The 25,761-nt window shown below is 50.6% G+C and overlaps 1 protein-coding gene across 2 annotated transcripts; it reads right to left on the bottom strand.

The window, feature by feature from the left end:
• Positions 1-338: 338 nt before the first annotated feature.
• LOC141075687 (rho-related BTB domain-containing protein 2-like) lies at positions 339-25,007 on the bottom strand. 2 transcript variants are annotated; one of them, XM_073562799.1, is made up of 10 exons: positions 24,809-25,007; positions 20,456-20,657; positions 20,254-20,357; positions 12,733-12,918; positions 11,690-12,654; positions 10,436-10,554; positions 9,298-9,448; positions 5,858-5,946; positions 5,335-5,440; positions 339-5,249 (listed from the first exon to the last, which is right to left on the bottom strand). In XM_073562799.1, the coding sequence occupies exons 2-10, from the start codon at positions 20,645-20,647 to the stop codon at positions 5,071-5,073; spliced, it is 2,091 nt and encodes a 696-aa protein (XP_073418900.1). In that variant the 5' UTR covers positions 20,648-20,657; positions 24,809-25,007; the 3' UTR covers positions 339-5,070. The 2 variants fall into 2 exon arrangements, with proteins under 2 accessions (XP_073418900.1, XP_073418901.1); XM_073562800.1 differs by lacking the exons at positions 20,456-20,657; positions 24,809-25,007 and having other exon boundaries at positions 12,733-12,932; positions 20,254-20,356.
• Between the last annotated feature and the right edge of the window lie 754 nt (positions 25,008-25,761).

The following is a 25,761-nucleotide window of genomic DNA, read 5'->3' as shown; positions in this document are numbered from 1 at the left end:
TATGTACAAGAATATAACTACTATAATACTGCCCCCTATGTACAAGAATATAACTACTATAATACTGCCCCTATGTACAAGAATATAACTGCTATAACACTGCTCCCTATGTACAAGAATATAACTACTATAATACTGCCCCCTATGTACAAGAATATAACTACTATAATACTGCCCCTATGTACAAGAATATATCTATTATAGTAATACTGCTCCCCATGTTCTGGAATATAAGTACTGTAATACCGCCTGTATGGTGAAGTCTTACACAGATGAACCTTCTTGTAGATGGGACAAGGCATTGTGGCACCATGAAGTAGAAGACAAACTACGGCACATGTGGATAAACCATATAAAAGTTTATTTGTGTTTGCAGGCAGCTGGAGGCAGATCTCTCTTACTATCGATCATGTAGAAAGGTTGCATCAATAAAAAACAAACAAAAAAAATTACAAACAGCCCTTATTTTAGGAAAAAAGTTCTTTACCCCCTCAGCTCCACCAGCCTTGAGGAGAGGGAGAAGTCACATCCTCCAGCCATGCTCATCCCCACATGCCACAGGTCGGCCCCTCACAACACCAGGCGTCATGCAGCATACCCTTCACCCTTCCAGAAGTTGCCTCTGCAGGGGGCCATGTGAACCACAACACCACAGCAAGTGGTGGACATACAAAGCACCAAACCATCCAATCTGATGGGAGAGACTCCTCGTAGGGCCGAACCCCTTCAAGCCGTGACATCAAAGTGATGTGGGCCATTATATTCTACCCAGTTGGATAGTCACGGAGCCCATCATTGTGACAAGAGGCACTATGTGATCTATTCCAAGATTTTTCCTGGAAGCAATGGACGCGTAGAAGGCCATCATCTCAAGTAATGCTGTCATTGTATACCTTGTGCGCCTTATGACATCTCATGAAAAATACGGGTCCTACCATGCAGTCTGAGGCACAGGAACGCCCACAAAACACACAGAGGAGGAGAGGAGTGGAGCAGTCAGGTCCTCCTGACACCAAAGACTGAGACATTAAAGCTGAAATCTGATCTACAACTCCATGATATATCACTATGGGCACACAGCGTGGACCAGGCAGTCGGATCGGGAACATACAACTGCCGCTAAGGCGGTACAAGTGGAGGAACAGGAAATAACGACTACCTTTACAATCAGCCTGACAAGAGGAACAGGAAACCGATCCCATAACGACATTCAGCCTGACGAGAGGAACAACAAACCGATCCCATAACGACACTCAGCCTGACAAGAGGAACAGGAAAGCGATCCCATAACGACATTCAGCCTGACGAGAGGAACAACAAACCGATCCCATAACGACACTCAGCCTGACGAGAGGAACAAACCGATCCCATAACGACACTCAGCCTGACGAGAGGAACAACAAACCAATCCCATAACGACACTCAGCCTGACAAGAGGAACAGGAAACCGATCCCATAACGACACTCAGCCTGACGAGAGGAACAACAAACCGATCCCATAACGACACTCAGCCTGACGAGAGGAACAACAAACCGATCCCATAACGACACTCAGCCTGACGAGAGGAACAACAAACCGATCCCATAACGACACTCAGCCTGACGAGAGGAACAAACCAATCCCATAACGACACTCAGCCTGACGAGAGGAACAACAAACCGATCCCATAACGACACTCAGCCTGACGAGAGGAACAACAAACCGATCCCATAACGACACTCAGCCTGACGGGAGGAACAACAAACCGATCCCATAACGACACTCAGCCTGACAAGAGGAACAACAAACCGATCCCATAACGACATTCAGCCTGACGAAAGGAGCAGGAAACCGATCCCATAATAACACTCAGCCTGACAAGAGGAACAACAAACCGATCCCATAACGACATTCAGCCTGACAAGAGGAACAGGAAAGCGATCCCATAACGATACTCAGCCTGACGAAAGGAGCAGGAAAGCGATCCCATAATAACACTCAGCCTGACAAGAGGAACAGGAACACGATCTCATAACAACATTCAGCCTGACAAGAGAAACAGGAAAGCGATCCCATAACGACACTCAGCCTGACAAGAGGAACAGGAAACCGATCCCATAATAACACTCAGCCTGACAAGAGGAACAGGAAACCGATCCCATAACGACACTCAGCCTGACAAGAGGAACACGATCCCATAACGACACTCAGCCTGACGAAAGGAGCAGGAAAGCGATCCCATAAGATCACTCAGCCTGACAAGAGAAACAGGAAACCGATCCCATAACGACACTCAGCCTGACAAGAGGAACAGGAACACGATCCCATAACGACATTCAGCCTGACAAGAGGAACAGGAACGCGATCCCATAACGACATTCAGCCTAACGAGAGGAGCAGGAAAGCGATCCCATCACAACCAGCAGCCACATGAGAGGAAGAGGTGTTCAACACTTACACGACAATCAGTTTGATGAAATGGAACAGAGCGCCAATTTTTCTTCTACAGTATCAAGGCCCCCGAAACTTGTGTTAGAGCTTAGCCCTACTCAAATGGATACCCAACCCAACCCATCCCATGGGCAAGAGTGGTGCTATTTGTTGAGAAAGGCAATTTGATTTAAAAAACGCCAAGTGGGATCATACTACCCACACCACGCGATTGTTAGCACAGAGGTCGTGAGGGTCAGTGACATGCAGTCAGGATTCACTAGCTGAGCAGAATTAGCAGAGACAATGGACCGTACCCACTCATACAGTCAACAAAGGGTAGCATGTGAGATTGGTGGAGCTCGAGGGGTTGATTAACATCGCTATCAGAATATAACAGTGACAGGATACTACTTGTCCAGATCCTACTGGGTTGGTAAAGGCACAAAGGTTGTGAAGCAGGTTAGTTTTTTTTGCAGGACAGGTTTTGTGCTGTAAACATGTGAGATTAGTCCTGAGGGAAAAGCCTCCCTACCTGGCTTCCCTCACGACCGGGAGAAGGACCGTGGCCGCTGTTTTGGCATCTTGAGTGAAGGACTGAGGCAATTAGCATATAAAGAGTCCAAACGACAGTAATACAAAAAAAGTGTCTAATTTCCCTTCCGTGCTGGGAAGTCAGGCTTCTGGTGAGAGTTGTAGCACTGAGATCGACGTTTCCCAAGGTGTGTGTGAAAAATAGAGGTGGCAGGAACGGGAGTAAAGACCGAGGCAACTTCTGAAAAAAATCCCATTGAGAAAAGATGGTAAAAAAATAAAAATAACGTCACTGAAACGTCTCCATCTGATGTTCACTGCATGCTACAATGACACCGGAATCAGGCCTCCATCACATCAATGGAGGCCACAGCTGTGGAGTCACTTATCGTACACTGGACTGTCTCCTCTATGCTCCAAGACTGGACCATCCCAAAAAAATACATGGTAATGGCAGGCTGGACCTCACTGAAGACACGTTCACTGGCTGGAGATCACCATAGATTACCAGCAGAATAAATGCCGAGCAGTCCAGGAAATCGCTGCCCTGTCCACGAGTCACCAGTGCATCACGTGACATTCTGGATGTAAGGCTGCACTGGGAAGATGTAAACATTGTGTGGCCCATCTCCTCCACATTTCACTGAGAAGACTCGAATACTGAACGCGAAAGCTATGACCTGTAAAAATTACCCTACATTTGGCTTGTGGCATCATAAAGAATGGTGGTACGACGTTGGGCATCACGAAGAGGGGTGGTACGATGTGCGGCATCATGAAGGGGGGTGGTACGACATACGGCATCATGAAGGGGGGTGGAACGATGTGCAGCATCAAGAAGAAGTGTGGTACGGCGTGTGGCAGTACAGCATACGCCATTACGACGAGGGGAAATATGGTGGGTGGCACCATGACGAAGGGTGGTATGACATATGGCGTAATGACAAAGGCATGAGGCATCATGATGAGGTGTTACGCTGAGTTGTATTAGGATGGGTCAGTGTTCATGTCTCAGGTTTGGAATTTCATTATTTTAGCTATTCCCTCCTGTTCTGTAATATACTATTATAATGCGATTACCGGAATTATGAGCAAACAGTGCAGACACTGAGCGTGCTCCTGAAACGCCACACTCCAGATCAACCCTCGGCGTGACGCCACACCATATCACCCTTCTGCGTGACGCTATAGCCAGGACCACTGCTTGGTAAAAAATCATGTACTTTACCACCAGTCGTTGTGATGCCAGTATACTGTATCGCGTAGAACCTGTCATCAGGACTCCATAATGTGGCCCTAGTCTCATAATCGTGGTACCGGTATGGCACAGAATGGTCATCACGTGGCCATTAGTACCGGACACATCCTACATTATTACAGCCTTGCTCTAAGTCCTAGTGGGGCCGGCACAGCTTGAAATGTAAGACCACGCTAAAATCGTTAATACTGAAATCTCACCATACAAAATGACACCAAGCGAGAAGTCAATCTCGCCCGAGTGCCGTCCATCACAGCAAAACCTCCGGTAATGCTCCAAGGTGCCACCATGAGGTGAACCGAATACATGTAATACATAAAAGACTCATGAAATGTGGCACAATCCTAAAGTGCATGCACATGCGTGTAAAACCGCTGCATACATGCAGTAATGCATGTAATGGGGGAAATGTTCTGACCGTGCCAAGGGCGTACGTGACCCAAGAAAGCCCCTCACGTAGCTGTGTGTGGCATGTAACAAGGGTAAGGAGCCTGTTAAAACCATGTGACGGCTCGTGGCAAAGTCATGACCCCAGCTCTACCCCTGGTCATAGTCCACAGACAGCCATCGTCCACTAGAGTTTCCCCAATCACAGCTAATACTGACAGTGTAACAGGCCCAGTACTCCACCAGAGTGGAAAAAAAAAAAAAAAATCGCAACCCACCATCTAGAATCCTGGGCAGGTGCTCAGTGGTCAGGATTTTACTTGTGGTGTCTCCCGGTTTGGAAATTTCCGAGTGGCTAATATCATCATGGTCTTTTTTTTGGTCCGTGTAGTGCAACAGCAATTCAGAACTACAAACAAGCCTCAGACTGACAGGAATACGTTCATCTTCTCCACCATGGAAGGCACAGGAGTTGCTGGCCTCAGGAAACAGATGATGAGGAGGACGAGGGGCGCCAGAAGCACCATTTACTCTTGTTGTGCTGCTTACGGATCATCTCCTCTTCGCGCTCGCGCTCCTTCTTACAGCGCAGGTAGCGATCTTCCTCCTTCAGGTACCAAACAGGCGGCCAGCGACAGCGCTCAAAGTGGCTCTTGTTACCTGGTGGGGAGAGAGCAGAGAAAAACCTCATCGTAGAGAACCAGACGCCCAAACTAGCGCTTCTGTAGAGCAGTGCAACAGTCACCTGGCAACATGTACTTCATGTCCCGGGGGAACTTCCGGCACACAGCATTGTAGTTGGTGCAGATGTAGTGCAGGCACCAGTCGGTTAGCTGCTTGGCGTTGTGGAACTAGAAAAGAAAAAGACAAGGCTGCCGTGAGTCATCCAGGAAGGCCTCTGCCCACAAGCAGCTGAAGACGGACAACCAAAACCGGTTCACTGAAGAAGACGATCTACCATAGACAGCCTAATGAAGATGACCCACCAAGGTAGACTGCTTACCGAAGAACATGACCCATCAAAGAAACAGCCCACCGAAGAACAAGACCTTCTAAGGAAGACGACCAACTGAAGAATGTGACCTAACAGACGGGTACCTAAGATGACCATCCAGGGAGACTACACACTGAAGAAGACGAACCACCATAGCCGGCTCACCAAAGATGGCCCACCGAAGAAGAAGGTTCACCAAAACGACTTACTAAGGAAGATGACCCTCCAAGGAAGATGACTTACCGAAAACGTCTCACCAAAAAAGATGACTCACCTGTGCTATGTCCAGATACATGAGAACTTGTCCATCGATATCTGCTCCCTGCACATAGGATGCCAGGAGCTCGTCCACAGCGTGTTGTTCTAGAACAGGACAAAAGTACGTGACAAGTAACAGACTGCACAGAAGAGACCTCCACCCCAGAGAAATTGCCCAGGGGGTGTATATGTTATATAAAATGTGTGTGCATAATATTACATGTGTATTATATAGTGTACACTACCGTTCAAAAATTTGGGGTCACCCAGACAATTTTGTGTTTTCCATGAAAACTCTTATTAATAATGAATGTAAAATCTCGTCCAGACAGTGACGAGGTTCGAAAAAAAGATTTTTATTTGAGATAATTTTCTCCTTCAGACTTTGCTTTTGTCAGAGAATGCTCCTTTGCAGCAATTCCAGCATTGCAGGCCTTTGGCATTCTAGCAGTTAGTTTGCTGAGGTAATCTGGAGACATTTCACCCCATACTTCCAGAAGCCCCTCGCACAAGTTGGTTTGGCTTGATGAGCACTTTTTGGTACCATACGGTCAAACTGCTCCCACAACAGCTCAATGGGGTTGAGATCTGGTGACTGCGCTGGCCGCTCCATTACAGATAGAATACCAGCTGCCTGCTTCTTCCCTAAATAGTTCTTGCATAATTTGGAGGTGTGCTTTGGGTCATTGTCCTGTTGTAGGATGAAATTGGCTCCAATCAAGTGCTGTCCACAGGGTATGGCATGGCGTTGCAAAATGGAGTGATAGCCTTCCTTATTCAAAATCCCTTTTACCTTGTACAAATCTCCCACTATACCAGCACCAAAGCAACCCCAGACCATCAAACTACCTCCACCATGCTTGACAGATGGCGTCAGGCACTCTTCCAGCATCTTTTCAGTTGTTCTGTGTCTCACAAATGTTCTTCTGTGTGATCCAAACACCTCAAACGGACTCGTCTGCCCATAACACTTTTTTCCAATCTCCCTCTGTCCAATGTCTGGGTTCTTCTGCCCATATTAATCTTTTCCTATTATTAGCCAGTCTCAGATATGGCTTTTTCTTTGCCACTCTGCCCTGAAGGCCAGCATCCCGGAGTCGCCTCTTCATTGTAGACGTTGACACTGGCGTTTTGCGTGTACTATTTAATGAAGCTGCCAGTTGAGGACCTGTGAGGTGTCAATTTCTCAAACTACAGACTCTAATGTACTTGTCTTGTTGCTCAGTTGTGCAGCGCGGCCTCCCACTTCTCTTTCTACTCTGGTTAGAGCCTGTTTGTGCTCTCCTCTGAAAGGAATAGCACACACCGTTGTAGGAAATCTTCAGTTTCTTGGCAATTTCTCGCATGGAATAGCCTTCATTTCTAAGAACAGGAATAGACTGTCGAGTTTCACATGAAAGTTCGTTTTTTCTGGCCATTTTGAGAGTTTAATGGAACTAACAAATGTAATGCTCCAGATTATCAACTAGCTCAAAGGAAGGTCAGGTTTATAGCTTCTCTAATCAGCCAAACTGTTTTCAGCTGTGCTAACATACTTTCACAAGGGATTTCAAAAGGTATTCTAACCATCCATTAGCCTTCTTACAGATCGCAAACACAAAGTACCATAAGAACACTGGAGTGATGGTTGTTGGAAATGGGCCTCTATACACCTATGAAGATATTGCATTACAAACCAAACATTTGCAGCTAGAATAGTCATTTGCCACATTCTCAATGTATAGAGTGTAGTTCTGAATCATTTAATGTTAGCTTCATTGGAAAAAAAACTGCTTTTCTTTCCAAAATAAGGAAATTTCTAAGTGACCCTAAACTTTTGAACGGTAGTGTACGTACCCCCACCACCACTGTAACCACCTCTGTTCTCCCTCTACATCCATAGACAATAGTATGGAGGAAAGTATGTGCCCCCCACATCCACCTCCGAGGACATCTCTGTTCTCCATCTACATCCATAGACAGTAATATGGAGAAAAGTATGTGCCCCCCACATCCAGTCGCCTGTCTGCAGATATCACAGCTCCACTGTTCTGGGAAGGATTTTTACAAGATTTTGGAACAAAAACCAAACAAATGAGCTGGAGCATAAGCCGGTATACGTACAGTGTGTAAGAGAACATTCACACTGTGTCCTTTTCACAGAGAAAACCCAAGAATTTTTTTTTTGGGGGGAGGTGTCTGTGGGAATTTTCACCCTTTCATCCACAAGAGCATTTGTGAGATCAGATCATGATGTTGGGGGGAGGTCGGACTCACAATCTCTGATCCTGGATGGGATTGGGGTCCGGTTCTCCGTGTACTTTGCGAGTATGTGATGCGCTCCTGTCCCACAAAAGACCGCAGCAGCAGCTGTGGATCCTCCTGTGACGTCTATGCCACAGCTCCATTGTCTCCTCCTGTGTTGTGCATATTGCAAACCATGTTTCTTCTATGTGTTGCATGCACAGAAGTCTTGTGTTTCCTGTGTGATATAGAGACAGCAGTCTGTCTCCTATGTGACGTGTAGACAGGTGTCTCCTATGTGGTGTATAGACAGCAGTCTTGGTGTCTCCTATGTGATGTATAGACCGCAGTCTCGGCATCTCCTATGTGATATATAGATAGGCCTTTCCTATGTGACGTATAGACAGGAGTCTCTGTGTCTCCTATGTGGCATATTTTGAAGACCCCACATTTGTGTTTTATAATTGTAAAACGATCAGAAATGAATTTCCACTTTGAGGAGACCTGCCGAGTTATATACATCCGTGTTCTGTGCATTTTACGGCTGAGAGTTCTTTACAAAATTTATCATCACAAACAAGCGCCTGCGCTCGAGACGGACACATTTCTGGAAAAGCAATTGTGAGTAACAACATCATCCATACCACTTAACATCACGACTCACCAAAGAGGAGCAGCTCCGGACATCACATTAGGGGGAGTTAATTAAATGTTTCACCAAATAGAACAGGAATTTTCAAGTTGATAATTTTGTACGACCCCTGAAGGATGATCTAAATATCCAAATGGCCCCCTGCAGAATAAAAGATTCCCCCTGATGTAGAGCCCGTGCTGCTGAGAGGTTTGCATTGATCCTGATCTCATTCTGGAGGTCACATTGATAATCTATAGAGGACAGGGAGCAGCGCGTCCCTCACACGTCATCCCATGTGAAGAGCAAGGACACGGCTCGGTGCAGATCGGGGGAGGGAAACTCTGCGCCTGTCCTACACAAGAAGACCTGAGGCTGAGGGCGTCCTGACTTCAGTGTCGCCACAACCGACCCTTCCCTTCTTGTCTTCTACATTTTTCTTTCGGCTCACACACAAGGACTCGGGGTGGCCTCTCAGGACCCCATTACCACAATTTAGTGTGACCTCAGTAACTGTATGGTGTGACCCAGTGTGTCTGTAGTGTGTGAACATCCCTTTTTGGTCTTAGTCGTGCATGGTCAAGGGCGGCGTGACGACTCACCGGTCAGGGCCTGCAGATGTGGAAGACACAGCCGGTTGCTGAGGATCAGGAGGTCCATACAGTCCAGCTCAGGTTTTGGAGAAAAGTGACCCAGATACAAATACTCCAGGACCGCCCGCAGGCAGGAGGAAGATGTTCCCGGCAGAGAGACCTGCGAGAGATGGACAGAGAGCTCCGTGATTACGTCAGGTGGACATTGCTGAATCCATGAAAGTCCACCCCAGTCTCAGTTACAGAAGCCACCAGAAAACTACCAGCGCCCCGCAGTGACCATCGGCCACGCTGAGAACTGAGCAGATTCCTCAGAGCTTTTACGTCAGCACTCTGCTTTAAAAAGTCGCAAAATGTTGGCGCAACGCGAGGCTGTGCAAAACTACGCAGCTATGTGCTTTCATGACATTTTCACCCAACTCCAACAGGGTGGGCAAAGCTGGGGTGGGACGAGGGCATGGTGACCCCCACTCCTCAAATTCATGAAGGTCGGTACTGCTCCTTACCCTACAAATAAATGAAGATTAGTAGTGAAGCAAACACTGAGGAGCAGCACACGCAGAGGCGCACAAGGAAGGAACACACAGAGGCGCACACGTGCGGGAGCACGCAGAGGCGCTCACAGAGACACACAAAGAGGAGCACACAGGTGATTGAAGAATAAGACAATGTAACAGCAGAATAATGACTGCAGCTCTGGAGATGACTGGAGGATAAGACATGATGTAAGAGAATAGTGAATGCAGCTCTGGAGGATCAGACATGGTGTAACAGCAGAATAGTGAGCACAGCTCTGGAGGTGACTGGAGGATAAGACGATGTAACTGCAGAATAGTGAGTGCAGCTCTGGAGGTGACTGGAGGATAAGACATGATGTAACAGCAGAAGAGTGACCGCAGCTCTGGGGGTGACTGGAGGATAAGACATGATGTAACAGCAGAAGAGTGACCGCAGCTCTGGGGGTGACTCAGGATCAGGACGAGATGTGTAAAATATGCATTTAATCTGTCTTCACTTTGTGGAGCGGAGCTGCATGAATGAGGTCTCCTGAAGGCTGGAGTCATCATTCACATCACCAAACCCCCTCCCCGTCTGATGGCAAACACACAACCTCCTAATGACACACAGTAAAAGAACAAGAAATTACCCCTCGGGTGCAGCTCTCCCGGAAAGAGCCCCGGAACATGGCCACCATCCAGTCACAGTTTGCAATCAGTAGCGGCTTGTGCGCCGGCACAGGCCCATCGTCCACTGTAAACACCACATCTGACAGGAGGACAGAGTCATATTTAGCGGAGGAAGGATTCAATCTATCGCTTCACCCCTCAGAATCCAGTGCTCCATTCTAACCCCACACGAACCCAGTCCTCCGATCAATCCCACACGAACCCAATCCTCCGATCAACCCATTCCCCCTGGAAATCCAATCCTTTGATCCACCCCCATAAACCCAATCTTCTGATCAACACATTCCGAGAATTTAATACACCTCCCCTTCCCCCAGAAATCCAATCTTCCGACCCCCCCCACCTCCCAGAATCCATCCCCCTGACCCCTGGATATCCAATCCACCCCACAGCCTCCTCCTGGAATCCAATCCTCCGATCCACACCCTGCTACCCCCAGGAATCCAATCCTCCCCCCAGCAACCCAATCCATCTTCATGAATCCAATCCACCCCCTTTCCCCCCAGGAATCCAATCCTCCGATCAACCCATTCCCTCCACAGGAATCCAATTCTTCCCCCAGCAACCCAATCCTCCGATCCACCTCCCTTTGAATCCTATCCTCCAATCCACCCCGAGAACCAAATCCTCCAATCCAACCTCCTTCATCCCGGGATTCTCCAATTCTCAGATCCACCCCCCATTCCTCCCGGAAATCCACCCCACCCTTCCCTCTGGAAATCCAATACTGCGATGCACCTCACCCCCAGGAACCCAGTCCTCTGATCAACCCATTACCCCCAAGAATCCAATCCCCCAATGCATCCCATGGTAATCCACCCCCTTTCCCCCTGGAAATCCAATAATCCAATCCACCCCACTTCCAGGAACCCAATCATCCGATCCATCCATTCCCCCCCAGGAATCCAATCCGCCAATCCACCGCATGGGAATCCACTCTCTTTCCTCCGAAAATCCAAACCTACAATCCACACACGGAGCCCAATCCTCCAATCCAGCCTCACTCCTGGAATCCAATTCTCCTGTCCACCACCATTTTCACCAGGGATTCAATCCTTTGATCCACCCAGCCCCCCCCCCACCCAGAACACAATCCTCCCAAGCAATCCCCACGTTCCCAATCTTTCCACCCATCCCCTGGGAAATCCAATACTCACTCCCCCCGGGGATTCAATCCTCCAATCCACTCCCCCCTTCCGTGATGGAGTCCATACCAGAGAAGAGACCTCGATTCAGACACTCCCGGATCCGGTTCGCTCTCCTGACATGAAAGGCTTTTGTGATCTCCTGATTCATGAAACCTTCTTTATTCAGCAGGTTGGAAACCATCATACGAAGGTCAAAGACCTCTAGGGCCTCTGCTATGGTGGCGATCTGCATAAGCTCTGCCCTGCTCTGGTCCAGGTGTCCTGTATATAAATACTCCAGTACTGCCTGCAATGGCTGCTCCTGAATCAAGGCATCCATCTGGACAACCATCATTGGCCTCCTGCGATGCGTTAGTGGATCGTCTACAATATCTATCTGTACGCTGATGAAGCCTCTGCCCCAATCTGATAACTTCCTACCCCAACCAAGAGGCGTACCCTCCCTACTGTCTACATCAACATCACTATCATCCTCGCCTGGAGTCCTAACAGAAAACAAATGCCCAGTTAAGGCCTCATGATTCTCATCCATGATTAGGTTCCTGGTCCATAAAGGCTCAGGTATCCTTGAATGCCGACATGTTGCTGTCGCATCAATCATCTCTGCAGGAAGCAATTCCAGCGTGAAGAGGTCATAAAATTTGGAGCAGGCAGTGGCCAGATAAACCTTATGGGCAAAGATCTTCTGTCCACTCAGCAGCAGGAACACCACATCGGCACATAGTGGAGTGCAGAACAGGGCGGCAGGGCCTTGACCATTACACTGTGGGATATCTGGGAGGTGAATGATGGGTGGTGGCGGCTTCGGAGGTAAGAACGGGGCTTGGAGTAATGGACGTTGAACTTTCTTCAGGTGAGACTTCCAGAACTGCAAGTGTCTTCTGGAAATGAGAGCAGCTCGGATGGCATTGTCGAAGACGTCCTTCACCCCAAACTGTGCCACCACGCTGGTTTCATAGTAGGGGATGCCCAGCTCCTTGGCCACCTCGTGACCCTTCTCCGGAGACAGGATATCAGTTGGCTTTATAGGCCTGAGACAAAATGCACAAGTAGAGTGTTAATACTTGAACAGTAGGTAATGGATGGCAGGTGGCTGCCAAATCACTCACTTGGCTAGGGGGCGACGGGCTCTGTTCACAGCATCCAAATCAGCATATCTCAGGTCCAGCTGACATCCCACAAGAACCACAGGTGTCCGGGGGCAAAAGTGTTTGATTTCTGGCAGCCACATGCTCTGGACGTGACGCAGAGAATGAGGGTTAGCCAACGAGAAGCAAAGCACCACCACATCTGACCTGCGAGGAGACAACTGAGCATCAGGACAAGAAACGTCTGAGTATCAATTATGCGGATAGCACCCCTCACACGTAACCAAATCTCCAACCATTCCCAACCCTCCTCTCATTCATCTCATCCACAATTTCTCTCCGCGAGAGCGAAAGTCTCCCTTGTGTGACAAGACAACCTAAGCATCAGGCCAAGAAACAATGCCCGAATATCAACATGTGGATACATACCACCCCTCAAAAGTTTACAACACTCCATCTGTACTCAACCCTCCTCTCATGATCCGGTTGTCTCCTACCGTGGCCGGTACAAAGTATACAATGCTGTACAGTGGAGTAGTCTGGATTGTAATCACCACAGCCCTCGATGCCGCAAATATCCGCAGAGGAGGCCATGACTCAAGTCAGAATGTGACTCAGGAAACCACCATGTCCTGTGCGGTGCAGGAGTCAGTACAGCATTGTGTGGAGAACAAGCAGTATAACGAACCAAAAGTGGCAGCAGGAGGAGCTGTGTACAAAGACGATTCCTGAGAGGAGTCAGAAAAGAGCCTCCTAACAAAAAAAAGACTTCAAGCACTTCTAAAATGTCAGAGCTCAAGAGAGGGTGATTTTTCATGGTGTGAAAAGTGTTCACCCCCTTCCTGATTTCCTATTCTTTTGCATGTTTGTCCCACTTAAAATGTTTCCGATCACCAAATAAATGTAAATATTAGACAAAGATAACACAAAATGCAGTTTATAAATGAAGGTCTTTATTATTGACGAGAAAAGAAATCCAAACCTACAGGGCCCTGTGTGAGAACGTGATTGCCCCCTAAACCTAATAACTGGTTGGGCTGCCCTTAGCAGCAACAACTGCACATGCCAAGGCAAACAGCATCATGGGGGGCATTAATAGACGTCTGGATACACATGATGAGAGCATTATACTGCCCCTGTACAAATCCCTGGTTACACTGCACATGTGAGTACTGTGTACAGTTTTGGGCACCGGTGCTCAGGAAGGCTATAATGGAACTAGAGCGGGTACAAAGGAGGGCAACAAAATTAATAAAGGGGATGGGGGAACTACAATACCCAGAGAGATTAGCAAAATTAGGATTATTTAGTCTAGAAAAAAGACGACTGAGGGGCGATCTAATAGCCATGTATAAGTATATAAGGGGACAATACAAATATCTCTCCGAGGATCTGTTTATACCAAGGAAGGTGACGGTCACAAGGGGGCATTCTCTGCGTCTGGAGGAGAGAAGGTTTCTTCACCAACATAGAAGAGGATTCTTTACTGTCAGGACAGTGAGAATCTGGAATTCCCTGCCTGAGGAGGTGGTGATGGCGAACTCAGTCGAGGGGTTCAAGAGAGGCCTGGATGTCTTCCTGGAGCGTAACAATATTGTATCTTACAGTTATTCGGTTCTTTAGAAGGACGGAGATCTGGGGATTTATTCTGACGGAATATAGGCTGAACTGGAGGGACACAGGGCTTTTTCCAGCCTTGATAAATGTTACTATGTAGATGTAATGGAACATTCACCTTCCATTAAGTTCTCGTCAGTCCACAGAGTATTCGCCCAAAAGTCTTAGGGATCATCAAGATGTTTTCTGATAAAACTGAGACAAGCCTTCATGGTCCTATTGCTCAGCAGTGGTTTTCGTCTTGTAACTCTGCCATGCCGGCCATTTTTGCCTAGTCTCTTTGTTACAGTGGAGTCATGAACACTGACCTTAACGTCCAGAGGTATTTTTGTTTTTGCGTTTTCATTTATGCTCCCATGCTTCCCACAGTCATAACTTTTTTATTTTTCCGTCTATATGGCCATGTGAGGGCTTATTTTTTGCGGGACGAGTTGTCCTTTTGAATGGCTCTATTGGTTTTACCATGTCATGTACTAGAAAATGGGAAAAAAAAAAATTCCAAGTGCGGTGAACTTGCAAAAAAAAAAAATGCAGTCCCACACTTGTTTTTTTTGTTTTTTGATTGGCTTTTTTGCTAGGTCCTAAATGCTAACACTGCCCTGCCATGATGATTCTCCAGGTCATTACGAGTTCATAGACACCAAACATGTCTGGGTTCTTTTTTATCTAAGTGGTGAAAAAAATTCCAAACTTGGTAAAAAAAAAAAAAGCGCCATTTTCCGATACCCGTAGCATCGCCAAATTTTGTGATCTTGGGTTGGGTGAGGGCTTATTCTTTGTGCGCAGAGCTGACGGTTTTAATGACACCATTTGGGTGCAGATACAATCTTTTGATCGCCCGTTATTGCATTTTAACGCAATGTCGCGGCGACCAAAAAAAAAAAAAAAAAAAAAAAAAAAAAGAAATTTGGCTTTTTGACTTTTTTTCTCATTTCGCCGTTTAGCGATCAGGTTAATCCTTTTTTTTTTATTGATAGATCGGGCGAATCTGAACACAGCAATTCCCAATATGTGTGTGATTTTTTTTATAGTTTTATTTTGAATGTCACCGATGGGCAGATATCAGGCACGATTGCACATGTTAGCGGCCAAACCTGGTGATAGGTTCCCTTTAAGTGATTTCTTGATTGAAAAGAGGTGTGGCAGTAATCAGGCCTGCATGTGGCTAGTGAATCTGTACTCTGCTTCCCAAAGATGTGAAAAACCACAGTTAAAACATAAATTAAGGGGGAGAATCACTTTCTCATACAAGGCCCTGTAGGTTTGGATTTCTTTTTCCCCTAATAATAAAGGCCTTCATTTATAAACTGCATTTTGTGATTACTTGTGTTATCTTTGTCTTATATTTACATTTGTTTGGTGATCCGAAACATTTTAAAAGACAAACATGCAAAAGAAGAGGAAATCAGGAAGGGGGTGAAGAGTTTTTGACACCACTGTAGGTCAACCCACATCACACCTGACGAAGTCACCCCATGTATCACACACGTCGATGTCACCAGCTTGTGAAAGCACCTTTGGCTTTTTACTAATTTTGTGAAAAAGTGGTGCAACGGTGCACATCAGGCACTAATGGTAAGACCTGCGCGTTTCAACTAGCGTTTTACTCATTGTCTCCTGGTTGGCCGTCAGTCATGTATAAATATGAGTAATTTGAGGGCAAATAGATAATCAGAAGGTATCATCAGGGCTCATACTCACTTGCGATAGACTCGCATGAAAACCTGGCACTGCCGCCGGCACTCTGACCGGAGCATGCGGCTACATGTATTTCTATGTAGCCGCACGCTCCAGTCCCAGCGGCAGTGCTGGGTTTTCGTGCGCGTCTCTCGCAAGTATGAGCAATTAGTGTGATAACACAACAAGCCATCCTATATTAAAAACCATGTAATGAAATAGATCTAAAACAAATTTATAAAATCAGATCTGGTCTTAACTTGAGGCCATGTGGCGAGCGGGTTTCCAACATAAATATCCAGTAGGACTCTATTTAGGAACTGGCGTTTGTGGTCCCCTCCTTGTAATGCTTTGTACACCTTCTCTGGTCCCCTCCTTGTAATGGTTTGTACACTTTCTCTGGTCCCCTCCTTGTAATGGTTTGTACACTTTCTCTGGTCCCCTCCTTGTAATGGTTTGCACACCTTCTCTGGTCCCCTCCTTGTAATGGTTTGCACACCTTCTCTGGTCCCCTCCTTGTAATGGTTTGTACACTTTCTCTGGTCCCCTCCTTGTAATGGTTTGTACACTTTCTCTGGTCCCCTCCTTGTAATGGTTTGCACACCTTCTCTGGTCCCCTCCTTGTAATGGTTTGCACACCTTCTCTGGTCCCCTCCTTGTAATGGTTTGCACACCTTCTCTGGTCCCCTCCTTGTAATGGTTTGCACACCTTCTCTATGCCCGAGTTGTATCATCTGTGAGGAGCTGGCCACTTACTAAAGACTATTGGACGTAGAGAGAAGTTAATGGCTCTGAGGGGTGCAGACTTTTCCAGGACAAAGCACCGGTTACATTGATATTATTGTTGTGCTTTATTAGTGATTTTCTTGCTCGTCAGTTTGTCCTCACTCAATTTTTCCATTCAGTGACAGTAAGCAGAGGAGGACGAGCAGGCTGGATCTTATGAATGCCTAAAGCCCCCGTCACACACAGCGATCTGCCTAGCGAGATCGCTGCGGAGTCACAATTTTTGTGACGCAACAGCGATCTTACCAGCGAGATCGCTGTGTGTGACAGGTATCAGCGACCGGCCCCCCTGCCAAGTATCGCTGATCGTTCTTGAAAGCTCTGGACTTTTTTTGGGTTGTTGGTTTCCCGCTGGCCAGCACGCATCCCTGCGTGTGACAGGCGGGAGAGCAACGACCAGCGAGCTCCTAGCTCGTATCCAAGGTAAACAGCGGGTTTCTAAGTGCTGCGCGGCACTTAGAAACCCGCCGTTTACCTTGGTTACCAGCTCCCTGCACCAGCGCGCTGGTAACTAAGGTACACAGGGACGCGCCCGCTCATCGTCGCTGGTGCTGATCACTGTGAAGCTGCCTGTTTGACAGCTCACCAGCGATCCTGACAAGTTCATATCGTTGTCGGGATCGCTGGCGAGTCGCCATGTGTGACGGGGCCCTTAGGCCAAACCCAAGATTAGTAATCAAGGAACTTTATTGTTCTTCTAGCCTATAGTCCCATTGTGTGGATGGGGATTGTAGACCCAATGGAGCCACCACTACAGGGGGTCTCGCATGCAGTCCCAAGTGAGGGGCTTATGGAATATTCTTCATTCTTTGTGTTATAAGAAAATGTGTCATGGGGAGGGAGGAAAAGAGCCACATGATTAGCCAGGCAGTTGGAGTGACGTTGAGGATCTAGGATGAGGTCCTGGAGCCATGGATGGATGACCTATGGAGTTTTGGAGATTGGTTTCCGGTTGTACTGGATCCTCTTGGATACATGGACGTCGGTTGTGTTATTTGTCGTCTGGAGGGGCCTGGACTGTGACTACAGACTATACTGGCAGGAGACCTGAAATCTGTGGGCCAACCAAAAGTTGGGAGACAGTGAGTATCGCCTGGTACAGGGGCAGTGGGACTATCGGGACCGGGGAGGGGATCTTGCGTATTGAGGACATTGTATTTTGGCCATCTACCTGGATTTGTTGTACAACCATGGAAGTAAGGAATTAAAGAAAAATAATAGTTGTATCATTACCGGCCCAGTCAATTACTACACTCCACAACCTCAGATCTTCACATCACCTTTCACAAAGATTTTAGGTTCTCGGGTATAGAAAAAGCGTTGTCACAATCAGCACGCCTAACAAATAATGTCCACAAGACCCAGCACACGCGACATGGGATTCTGAGCGATGTCTTCATTATCTCTTATTAGCATGCCTTCATCCAACACTGAATAGAGTCCAGAAGACAACATGACCCTTCATCCTCCATCCTCACACCAGGTGCGTCCAGCAACTCACCACCACTCCGATCTACGACAGGCCGGACACGCACAGACGCCACGTCCGAACCCTCCGGTACATATCGGCGCCGCGGCTTCATCTAGGTTCACACTGTATATGAATGTATACGGTGTCGTTCCTGCCATGAGGTTACATCGCTCTGATTGTTCTCATCTTCTGATCTTGCTCTTTATTAATTACTTGTTTTTGTTTTTCATAATTCTTTATTATACAACTGATGAAGGTCCAAAGGTCGAAACTTTTTGTACACTAAATAAATCCACTAACCTGAGGGCCAGATTTGTGAACTTTTTATGTATAACGTGTTGGGACCCTATCCATGCACCACATAATAATACAGGAGTGTCGTCCTTCTTCCTTAAAGTGCCGCCGTCAGCAGGATTGTGCTCTGACTACAGACAGGTCGGCGCCGTTATACTGATTACACTGACACCTGGTGATGGAATCCGTCTTGTGGTTGTTGTGGAATCTGGATCTTCAGTTTTGAGTTACTGATCTGCTCGTGCTCTGGGGAGGGGCTGTGGGCGGAGCTTCATGTGGTGCTCTGATTAGGTATTCATCAGTATGGCTTCTGACTGGTCACTGATCCCTCACTGACCGCCCCCTACTTTATATAATGAATATTATATATTTCATGGAAAAAAAAAAAAAACGTTCCGCAGGCGCCTGCGTAATAGCAGCTATCGTTAATCACCAATCGCTGCTACTGCGCAGGCGGCGCCATCGTGGAGGAGAAAATATTTATTTTTTTTTAATCTCTAGCAAGATGGCGCCTGCTCCATTTTCAAGGGTTTTTTTGGAACTTCAGGACTACATAAAAAAAAAAAAAAGTGTGTATATAATGGATTACATATGCGATCATGCTTCAGCACAAGCGCCACCGCCAGCCCCTGCCTGCAGAAGTCTCCCCCCCAAGATATATATAATATTCATTATGTATGACCTGTCAGAAGCCATACACATGAATGTCTAGTCAGAGAACCACATGAAGACAAGAAAAATGTAACTTTCTGGCCACCAAGGTAAATGCTATGTTTGGAGCCAAACCAAGAGAGCTCATCATCCCAAGAACACCATCCCCACAGTGAACCATGGTGACAGCGTCATGCTGTGGGGATGTTTTTCGGCAACAGCGACAGGGAAAATGGATGGTGCAAAATACAGGGATGTCCTTGAGCAAAACCTGTTTACGTCCATCAGTGATTTGAGACTGGGATGGAGGTTCACCTTTCAACAAGACAATAACCCAAAGCATACTGCTAAAGCAACACTCGAGTGGTGTAAGGAGAAAAGTGCAAATGTCCTGGAGAGGCAGAGTCACAGCCCAGACCTTAATCCAATGGAGAATCTGTGGTCAGACGTGAAGATCGCTGATCACCAGAGGAAACATCTAATGTGAAGGAGCTGGAGCAGATCTGCCTGGAGGAATGGGCGAAAATCCCAGTGGCCAGATGTGTAAAACACAGAGGGACTTATCCAAAGCGACCGCAGCTGTAACTAACACAAAAGGAGGCTCTACAAAGCACTGACTTTAGGGGGGTGAATAGTTCTGCACAGCGAAGGTTTCAGTTACTTTTTGTCCTATTTGTTGTTTGCTTCACAATAAGATGGAAAACCCAATGATCACAGTTGGCGGCATGTTCTCTACATGAACTGATGGAAATCCGCCAAAAAAACAGTGAAATTCCAGGTTGTGAGGTAGAAAACAAAAAAAAAAAAAGCCAAGGGGTGAATAATTTCGCAAGCCACTGTACATATATTTTACATAGTTGCTGTCACCAGAGAAGCCCCCCATTTTCCGCACGCTGCTCACCCATCTCACCATGCTCGCTTCACCCACAAGGCCTCCATCTTCTGCTTTCTTCTCCCCTGTCGGACCACACTCCCCCACATTCTCCTCCAGCTCTGCACTCTCCTGAACCCCCTCACAACAGCGCGAGCCCATAAAAGCTTCTCACCTTCCATAGGCAAAGCGTCGGTCCTTGTGGTGGTCTCCGAATGTGTCCCACAGGCGTAAGGAGACACTGACCTCGTCCACCACATCACGGGAACGCTCTAGAACCTGCAGGCAAAAGAACGGGACTATTATTAACCCCTTGCTAGGATGTCATATGATCCACCACTAGTTTATGCAACCCCTTCCATCAGCCTTCCACCTACTTCTTGGCAAACTCTGTACTGGTCAATGGCCCACACCGTGGGGACGTGGGTGGCGAGGAGCTGGTACTGGGTGAGTGTGGCGTTGCAGGCTCGAGCACAGATCAGTCTGGTCTTCCCAACGGCGTTGTCTCCCACTACCACACATTTAATAGTTTCCACATTAGGCCGCTCATAATCCAGGTCAGTATCCATTAAGATGAGTCTGTGAAAAGATGAAGAGTTACACTCAAGAGGCCGAGGACCCCCTAACCCGCAGAACTGGTGGCCCACAAGAGTGGCTAAGTCTTGTTCTAGATGAACGAGAGGGAGGAAGTGACCTTAGACTCTGGATGAACGGGGTTGGTAGTACCTAACTGGACGCCCTCTGAAGAGTGGAGAGAGAGGAGGAACGAGAAGGTGACTGGACGACCCACTGAAGAGTGGAGGAAAGAGTAGGTGACTGGACGACCCCCGGAAGAGCGGAGGGATGAGGAGGAAAGAGTAGGTGACTGGACGACCCCCGGAAGAGCGGAGGGATGAGGAGGAAAGAGTAGGTGACTGGACGACCCCCGGAAGAGCGGAGGGATGAGGAGGAACGAGTAGGTGACTGGACGACCCCCAGAAGAGCGGAGGGATGAGGAGGAACGAGTAGGTGACTGGACGACCCCCGGAAGAGCGGAGGGATGAGGAGGAACGAGTAGGTGACTGGACGACCCCCAGAAGAGCGGAGGGAGAGGAGGAAAGAGTAGGTGACTGGACGACCCCCGGAAGAGCGGAGGGATGAGGAGGAACGAGTAGGTGACTGGACGACCCCCGGAAGAGCGGAGGGATGAGGAGGAACGAGTAGGTGACTGGACGACCCCCGGAAGAGCGGAGGGATGAGGAGGAACGAGTAGGTGACTGGACGACCCCCGGAAGAGCGGAGGGATGAGGAGGAACGAGTAGGTGACTGGACGACCCCCGGAAGAGCGGAGGGATGAGGAGGAACGAGTAGGTGACTGGACGACCCCCGGAAGAGCGGAGGGATGAGGAGGAACGAGTAGGTGACTGGACGACCCCCGGAAGAGCGGAGGGATGAGGAGGAACGAGTAGGTGACTGGACGACCCCCGGAAGAGCGGAGGGATGAGGAGGAACGAGTAGGTGACTGGACGACCCCCGGAAGAGCGGAGGGATGAGGAGGAACGAGTAGGTGACTGGACGACCCCCGGAAGAGCGGAGGGATGAGGAGGAACGAGTAGGTGACTGGACGACCCCCGGAAGAGCGGAGGGATGAGGAGGAACGAGTAGGTGACTGGACGACCCCCGGAAGAGCGGAGGGATGAGGAGGAACGAGTAGGTGACTGGACGACCCCCGGAAGAGCGGAGGGATGAGGAGGAACGAGTAGGTGACTGGACGACCCCCGGAAGAGCGGAGGGATGAGGAGGAACGAGTAGGTGACTGGACGACCCCCGGAAGAGCGGAGGGATGAGGAGGAACGAGTAGGTGACTGGACGACCCCCGGAAGAGCGGAGGGATGAGGAGGAACGAGTAGGTGACTGGACGACCCCCGGAAGAGCGGAGGGATGAGGAGGAACGAGTAGGTGACTGGACGACCCCCGGAAGAGCGGAGGGATGAGGAGGAACGAGTAGGTGACTGGACGACCCCCGGAAGAGCGGAGGGATGAGGAGGAACGAGTAGGTGACTGGACGACCCACAGAAGAGTGGAGGGAGAGGAGGAAAGAGTAGGTGACTGGACGACCCACGGAAACGTGGAGGAACGAGTAGGTGACTGGACGACCCCCGGAAGAGCGGAGGGATGAGGAGGAACGAGTAGGTGACTGGACGACCCCCGGAAGAGCGGAGGGATGAGGAGGAACGAGTAGGTGACTGGACGACCCCCGGAAGAGCGGAGGGATGAGGAGGAACGAGTAGGTGACTGGACGACCCCCGGAAGAGCGGAGGGATGAGGAGGAACGAGTAGGTGACTGGACGACCCCCGGAAGAGCGGAGGGATGAGGAGGAACGAGTAGGTGACTGGACGACCCCCGGAAGAGCGGAGGGATGAGGAGGAACGAGTAGGTGACTGGACGACCCCCGGAAGAGCGGAGGGATGAGGAGGAACGAGTAGGTGACTGGACGACCCACTGAAGAGCGGAGGGATGAGGAGGAACGAGTAGGTGACTGGACGACCCACAGAAGAGCGGAGGGATGAGGAGGAACGAGTAGGTGACTGGACGACCCACAGAAGAGCGGAGGGATGAGGAGGAACGAGTAGGTGACTGGACGACCCACAGAAGAGCGGAGGGATGAGGAGGAACGAGTAGGTGACTGGACGACCCCCAGAAGAGCGGAGGGATGAGGAGGAACGAGTAGGTGACTGGACGACCCCCGGAAGATCGGAGGGATGAGGAGGAACGAGTAGGTGACTGGACGACCCCCGGAAGAGCGGAGGGATGAGGAGGAACGAGTAGGTGACTGGACGACCCCCGGAAGAGCGGAGGGATGAGGAGGAACGAGTAGGTGACTGGACGACCCCCGGAAGAGCGGAGGGATGAGGAGGAACGAGTAGGTGACTGGACGACCCCCGGAAGAGCGGAGGGATGAGGAGGAACGAGTAGGTGACTGGACGACCCCCGGAAGAGCGGAGGGATGAGGAGGAACGAGTAGGTGACTGGACGACCCCCGGAAGAGCGGAGGGATGAGGAGGAACGAGTAGGTGACTGGACGACCCACTGAAGAGCGGAGGGATGAGGAGGAACGAGTAGGTGACTGGACGACCCACTGAAGAGCGGAGGGATGAGGAGGAACGAGTAGGTGACTGGACGACCCACTGAAGAGCGGAGGGATGAGGAGGAACGAGTAGGTGACTGGACGACCCACTGAAGATCGGAGGGATGAGGAGGAACGAGTAGGTGACTGGACGACCCCCGGAAGAGCGGAGGGATGAGGAGGAACGAGTAGGTGACTGGACGACCCCCGGAAGAGCGGAGGGATGAGGAGGAACGAGTAGGTGACTGGACGACCCCCGGAAGAGCGGAGGGATGAGGAGGAACGAGTAGGTGACTGGACGACCCCCGGAAGAGCGGAGGGATGAGGAGGAACGAGTAGGTGACTGGACGACCCCCGGAAGAGCGGAGGGATGAGGAGGAACGAGTAGGTGACTGGACGACCCACTGAAGAGCGGAGGGATGAGGAGGAACGAGTAGGTGACTGGACGACCCACTGAAGAGCGGAGGGATGAGGAGGAACGAGTAGGTGACTGGACGACCCACGGAAACGTGGAGGGCGAGGAGGAACGAGTAGGTGACTGGACGACCCCCCCGGAAGAGCGGAGGGATGAGGAGGAACGAGTAGGTGACTGGACGACCCATGGATGATCGGGAGAAGTAGAGATGACCGGAAGGCCCCCTCTCAAGACCAGGGCCCCTGTGCACACCTCCTCCTCCCCCGGGCCCCCTGTGCACACCTCCTCCTCCTCCCCCCGGGGGCCCCTGTGCACACCTCCTCCTCCTCCCCCCGGGGGCCCCTGTGCACACCTCCTCCTCCTCCTCCCCCCGGGGGCCCCTGTGCACACCTCCTCCTCCTCCTCCCCCGGGGCCCCTGTGCACACCTCCTCCTCCTCCCCCGGGGCCCCTGTGCACACCTCCTCCTCCCCCGGGGCCCCTGTGCACACCTCCTCCTCCTCCCCCGGGGCCCCTGTGCACACCACCTCCTCCTCCCCCGGGGCCCCTGTGCACACCACCTCCTCCTCCCCCGGGGCCCCTGTGCACACCTCCTCCTCCTCCTCCTCCTCCCCCGGGGCCCCTGTGCACACCTCCTCCTCCCCCCCCCCCCCCCCGGGCCCCTGTGCACACCTCCTCCTCCTCCCCCCGGGGCCCCTGTGCACACCTCCTCCTCCCCCCCCCCCCCCGGGCCCCTGTGCACACCTCCTCCTCCCCCCCGGGGCCCCTGTGCTGTCAGCCGCCCGGCTCCTCCCCCCAGGGGCCCCTGTGCACACCTCCTCCTCCCCCCCCCCCCCCCCGGGCCCCTGTGCACACCTCCTCCTCCTCCCCCGGGGCCCCTGTGCACACCTCCTCCTCCCCCCCCCCCCCGGGCCCCTGTGCACACCTCCTCCTCCCCCCCGGGGCCCCTGTGCACACCTCCTCCTCCTCCTCCTCCCCCCCCGGGGCCCCTGTGCACACCTCCTCCTCCTCCCCCCCCCCCCCGGGGCCCCTGTGCACACCTCCTCCTCCTCCTCCTCCTCCCCCGGGGCCCCTGTGCACACCTCCTCCTCCCCCCCGGGGCCCCTGTGCTGTCAGCCGCCCGGCTCCTCCCCCCAGGGGCCCCTGTGCTGTCAGCCGCCCGGCTCCTCCCCCCAGGGGCCACACTTGCACAGGACAGTCGGTATCTCGCCTGTCTCGGTGCGGCGTCCTCCCTCCGGGGCTTCTGCCGGCTCTTCCGCCGCCTTCCAGTCCGGCCACTCGCTTGCATCGTCCCCGGGCTCCGGGCTGTGTGTATACTATGTAGCATCCAACAGCCGCAGCCCCGTTACAATCGACGGCCAACCAATCAGAGAGTTCCTTTCACGCAGGACGCACCTTCAGCCAATCACAGGACAAGCATATGACTTATGCCCCACCCTCCAGCTGCGAACACGCCCTCAAATAGATTGCTGAGGAAAAGCTCCGCCTACCTCTGACGGAGGCCAATCAGAAAGCGGTGTAACTGTCTGAACGGTCCCCGGAAGTTTCTGACAACGCCCCCTCCGGACCCCGCCCCCTCCTGAAACAACTCGCATTCCGTCACTGAACGTCAACAACACCTTCTCACGTGACCGCACCTCTTAAAGGGCCCGCGTCCCCGCTTTACACATATGTGTGTGAGTCTACTGCGCAGGCTCTGCTGTGTGAACGGAGAGCTCGACCGGAGCCTGAGGGGAGGGGCCGCACTGCTCGGCTGCTATGGTTACCGCTGCCAGGTGTTTGTGCTGTCTCCTGGTTACCATAGTTACCGCGTTATGTAAACGATCAGAGGCTCGGGCCGACCCCACACAGAAGGGAACATGGCTGCCGCACCATCGTCACCACACGCCGCCACACCGCGAGGAGAGAGACGATAACCACCACCGCCGCCGCCGCCGCGAGGAGAGAGACAGAGACGATAACCACCGCCACAACACCGCGAGGAGAGAGACGATAACCACCGCCACAACACCGCGAGGAGAGAGACAGAGACGATAACCACCGCCACAACACCGCGAGGAGAGAGACAGAGACGATAACCACCGCCACAACACTGCGAGGAGAGAGACGATAACCACCGCCACAACACCGCGAGGAGAGAGACAGAGACGATAACCACCGCCA

The sequence above is a fragment of the Dendrobates tinctorius genome, unplaced genomic scaffold (genome assembly GCF_039654945.1).
Source record: "Dendrobates tinctorius isolate UK_male_01 unplaced genomic scaffold, ASM3965494v1 ptg000367l, whole genome shotgun sequence".
NCBI lineage: Eukaryota > Metazoa > Chordata > Amphibia > Anura > Dendrobatidae > Dendrobates > Dendrobates tinctorius.
Note: the sequence above shows the minus strand (reverse complement) of the source record. Positions and strands in the feature narration are given on the sequence as shown.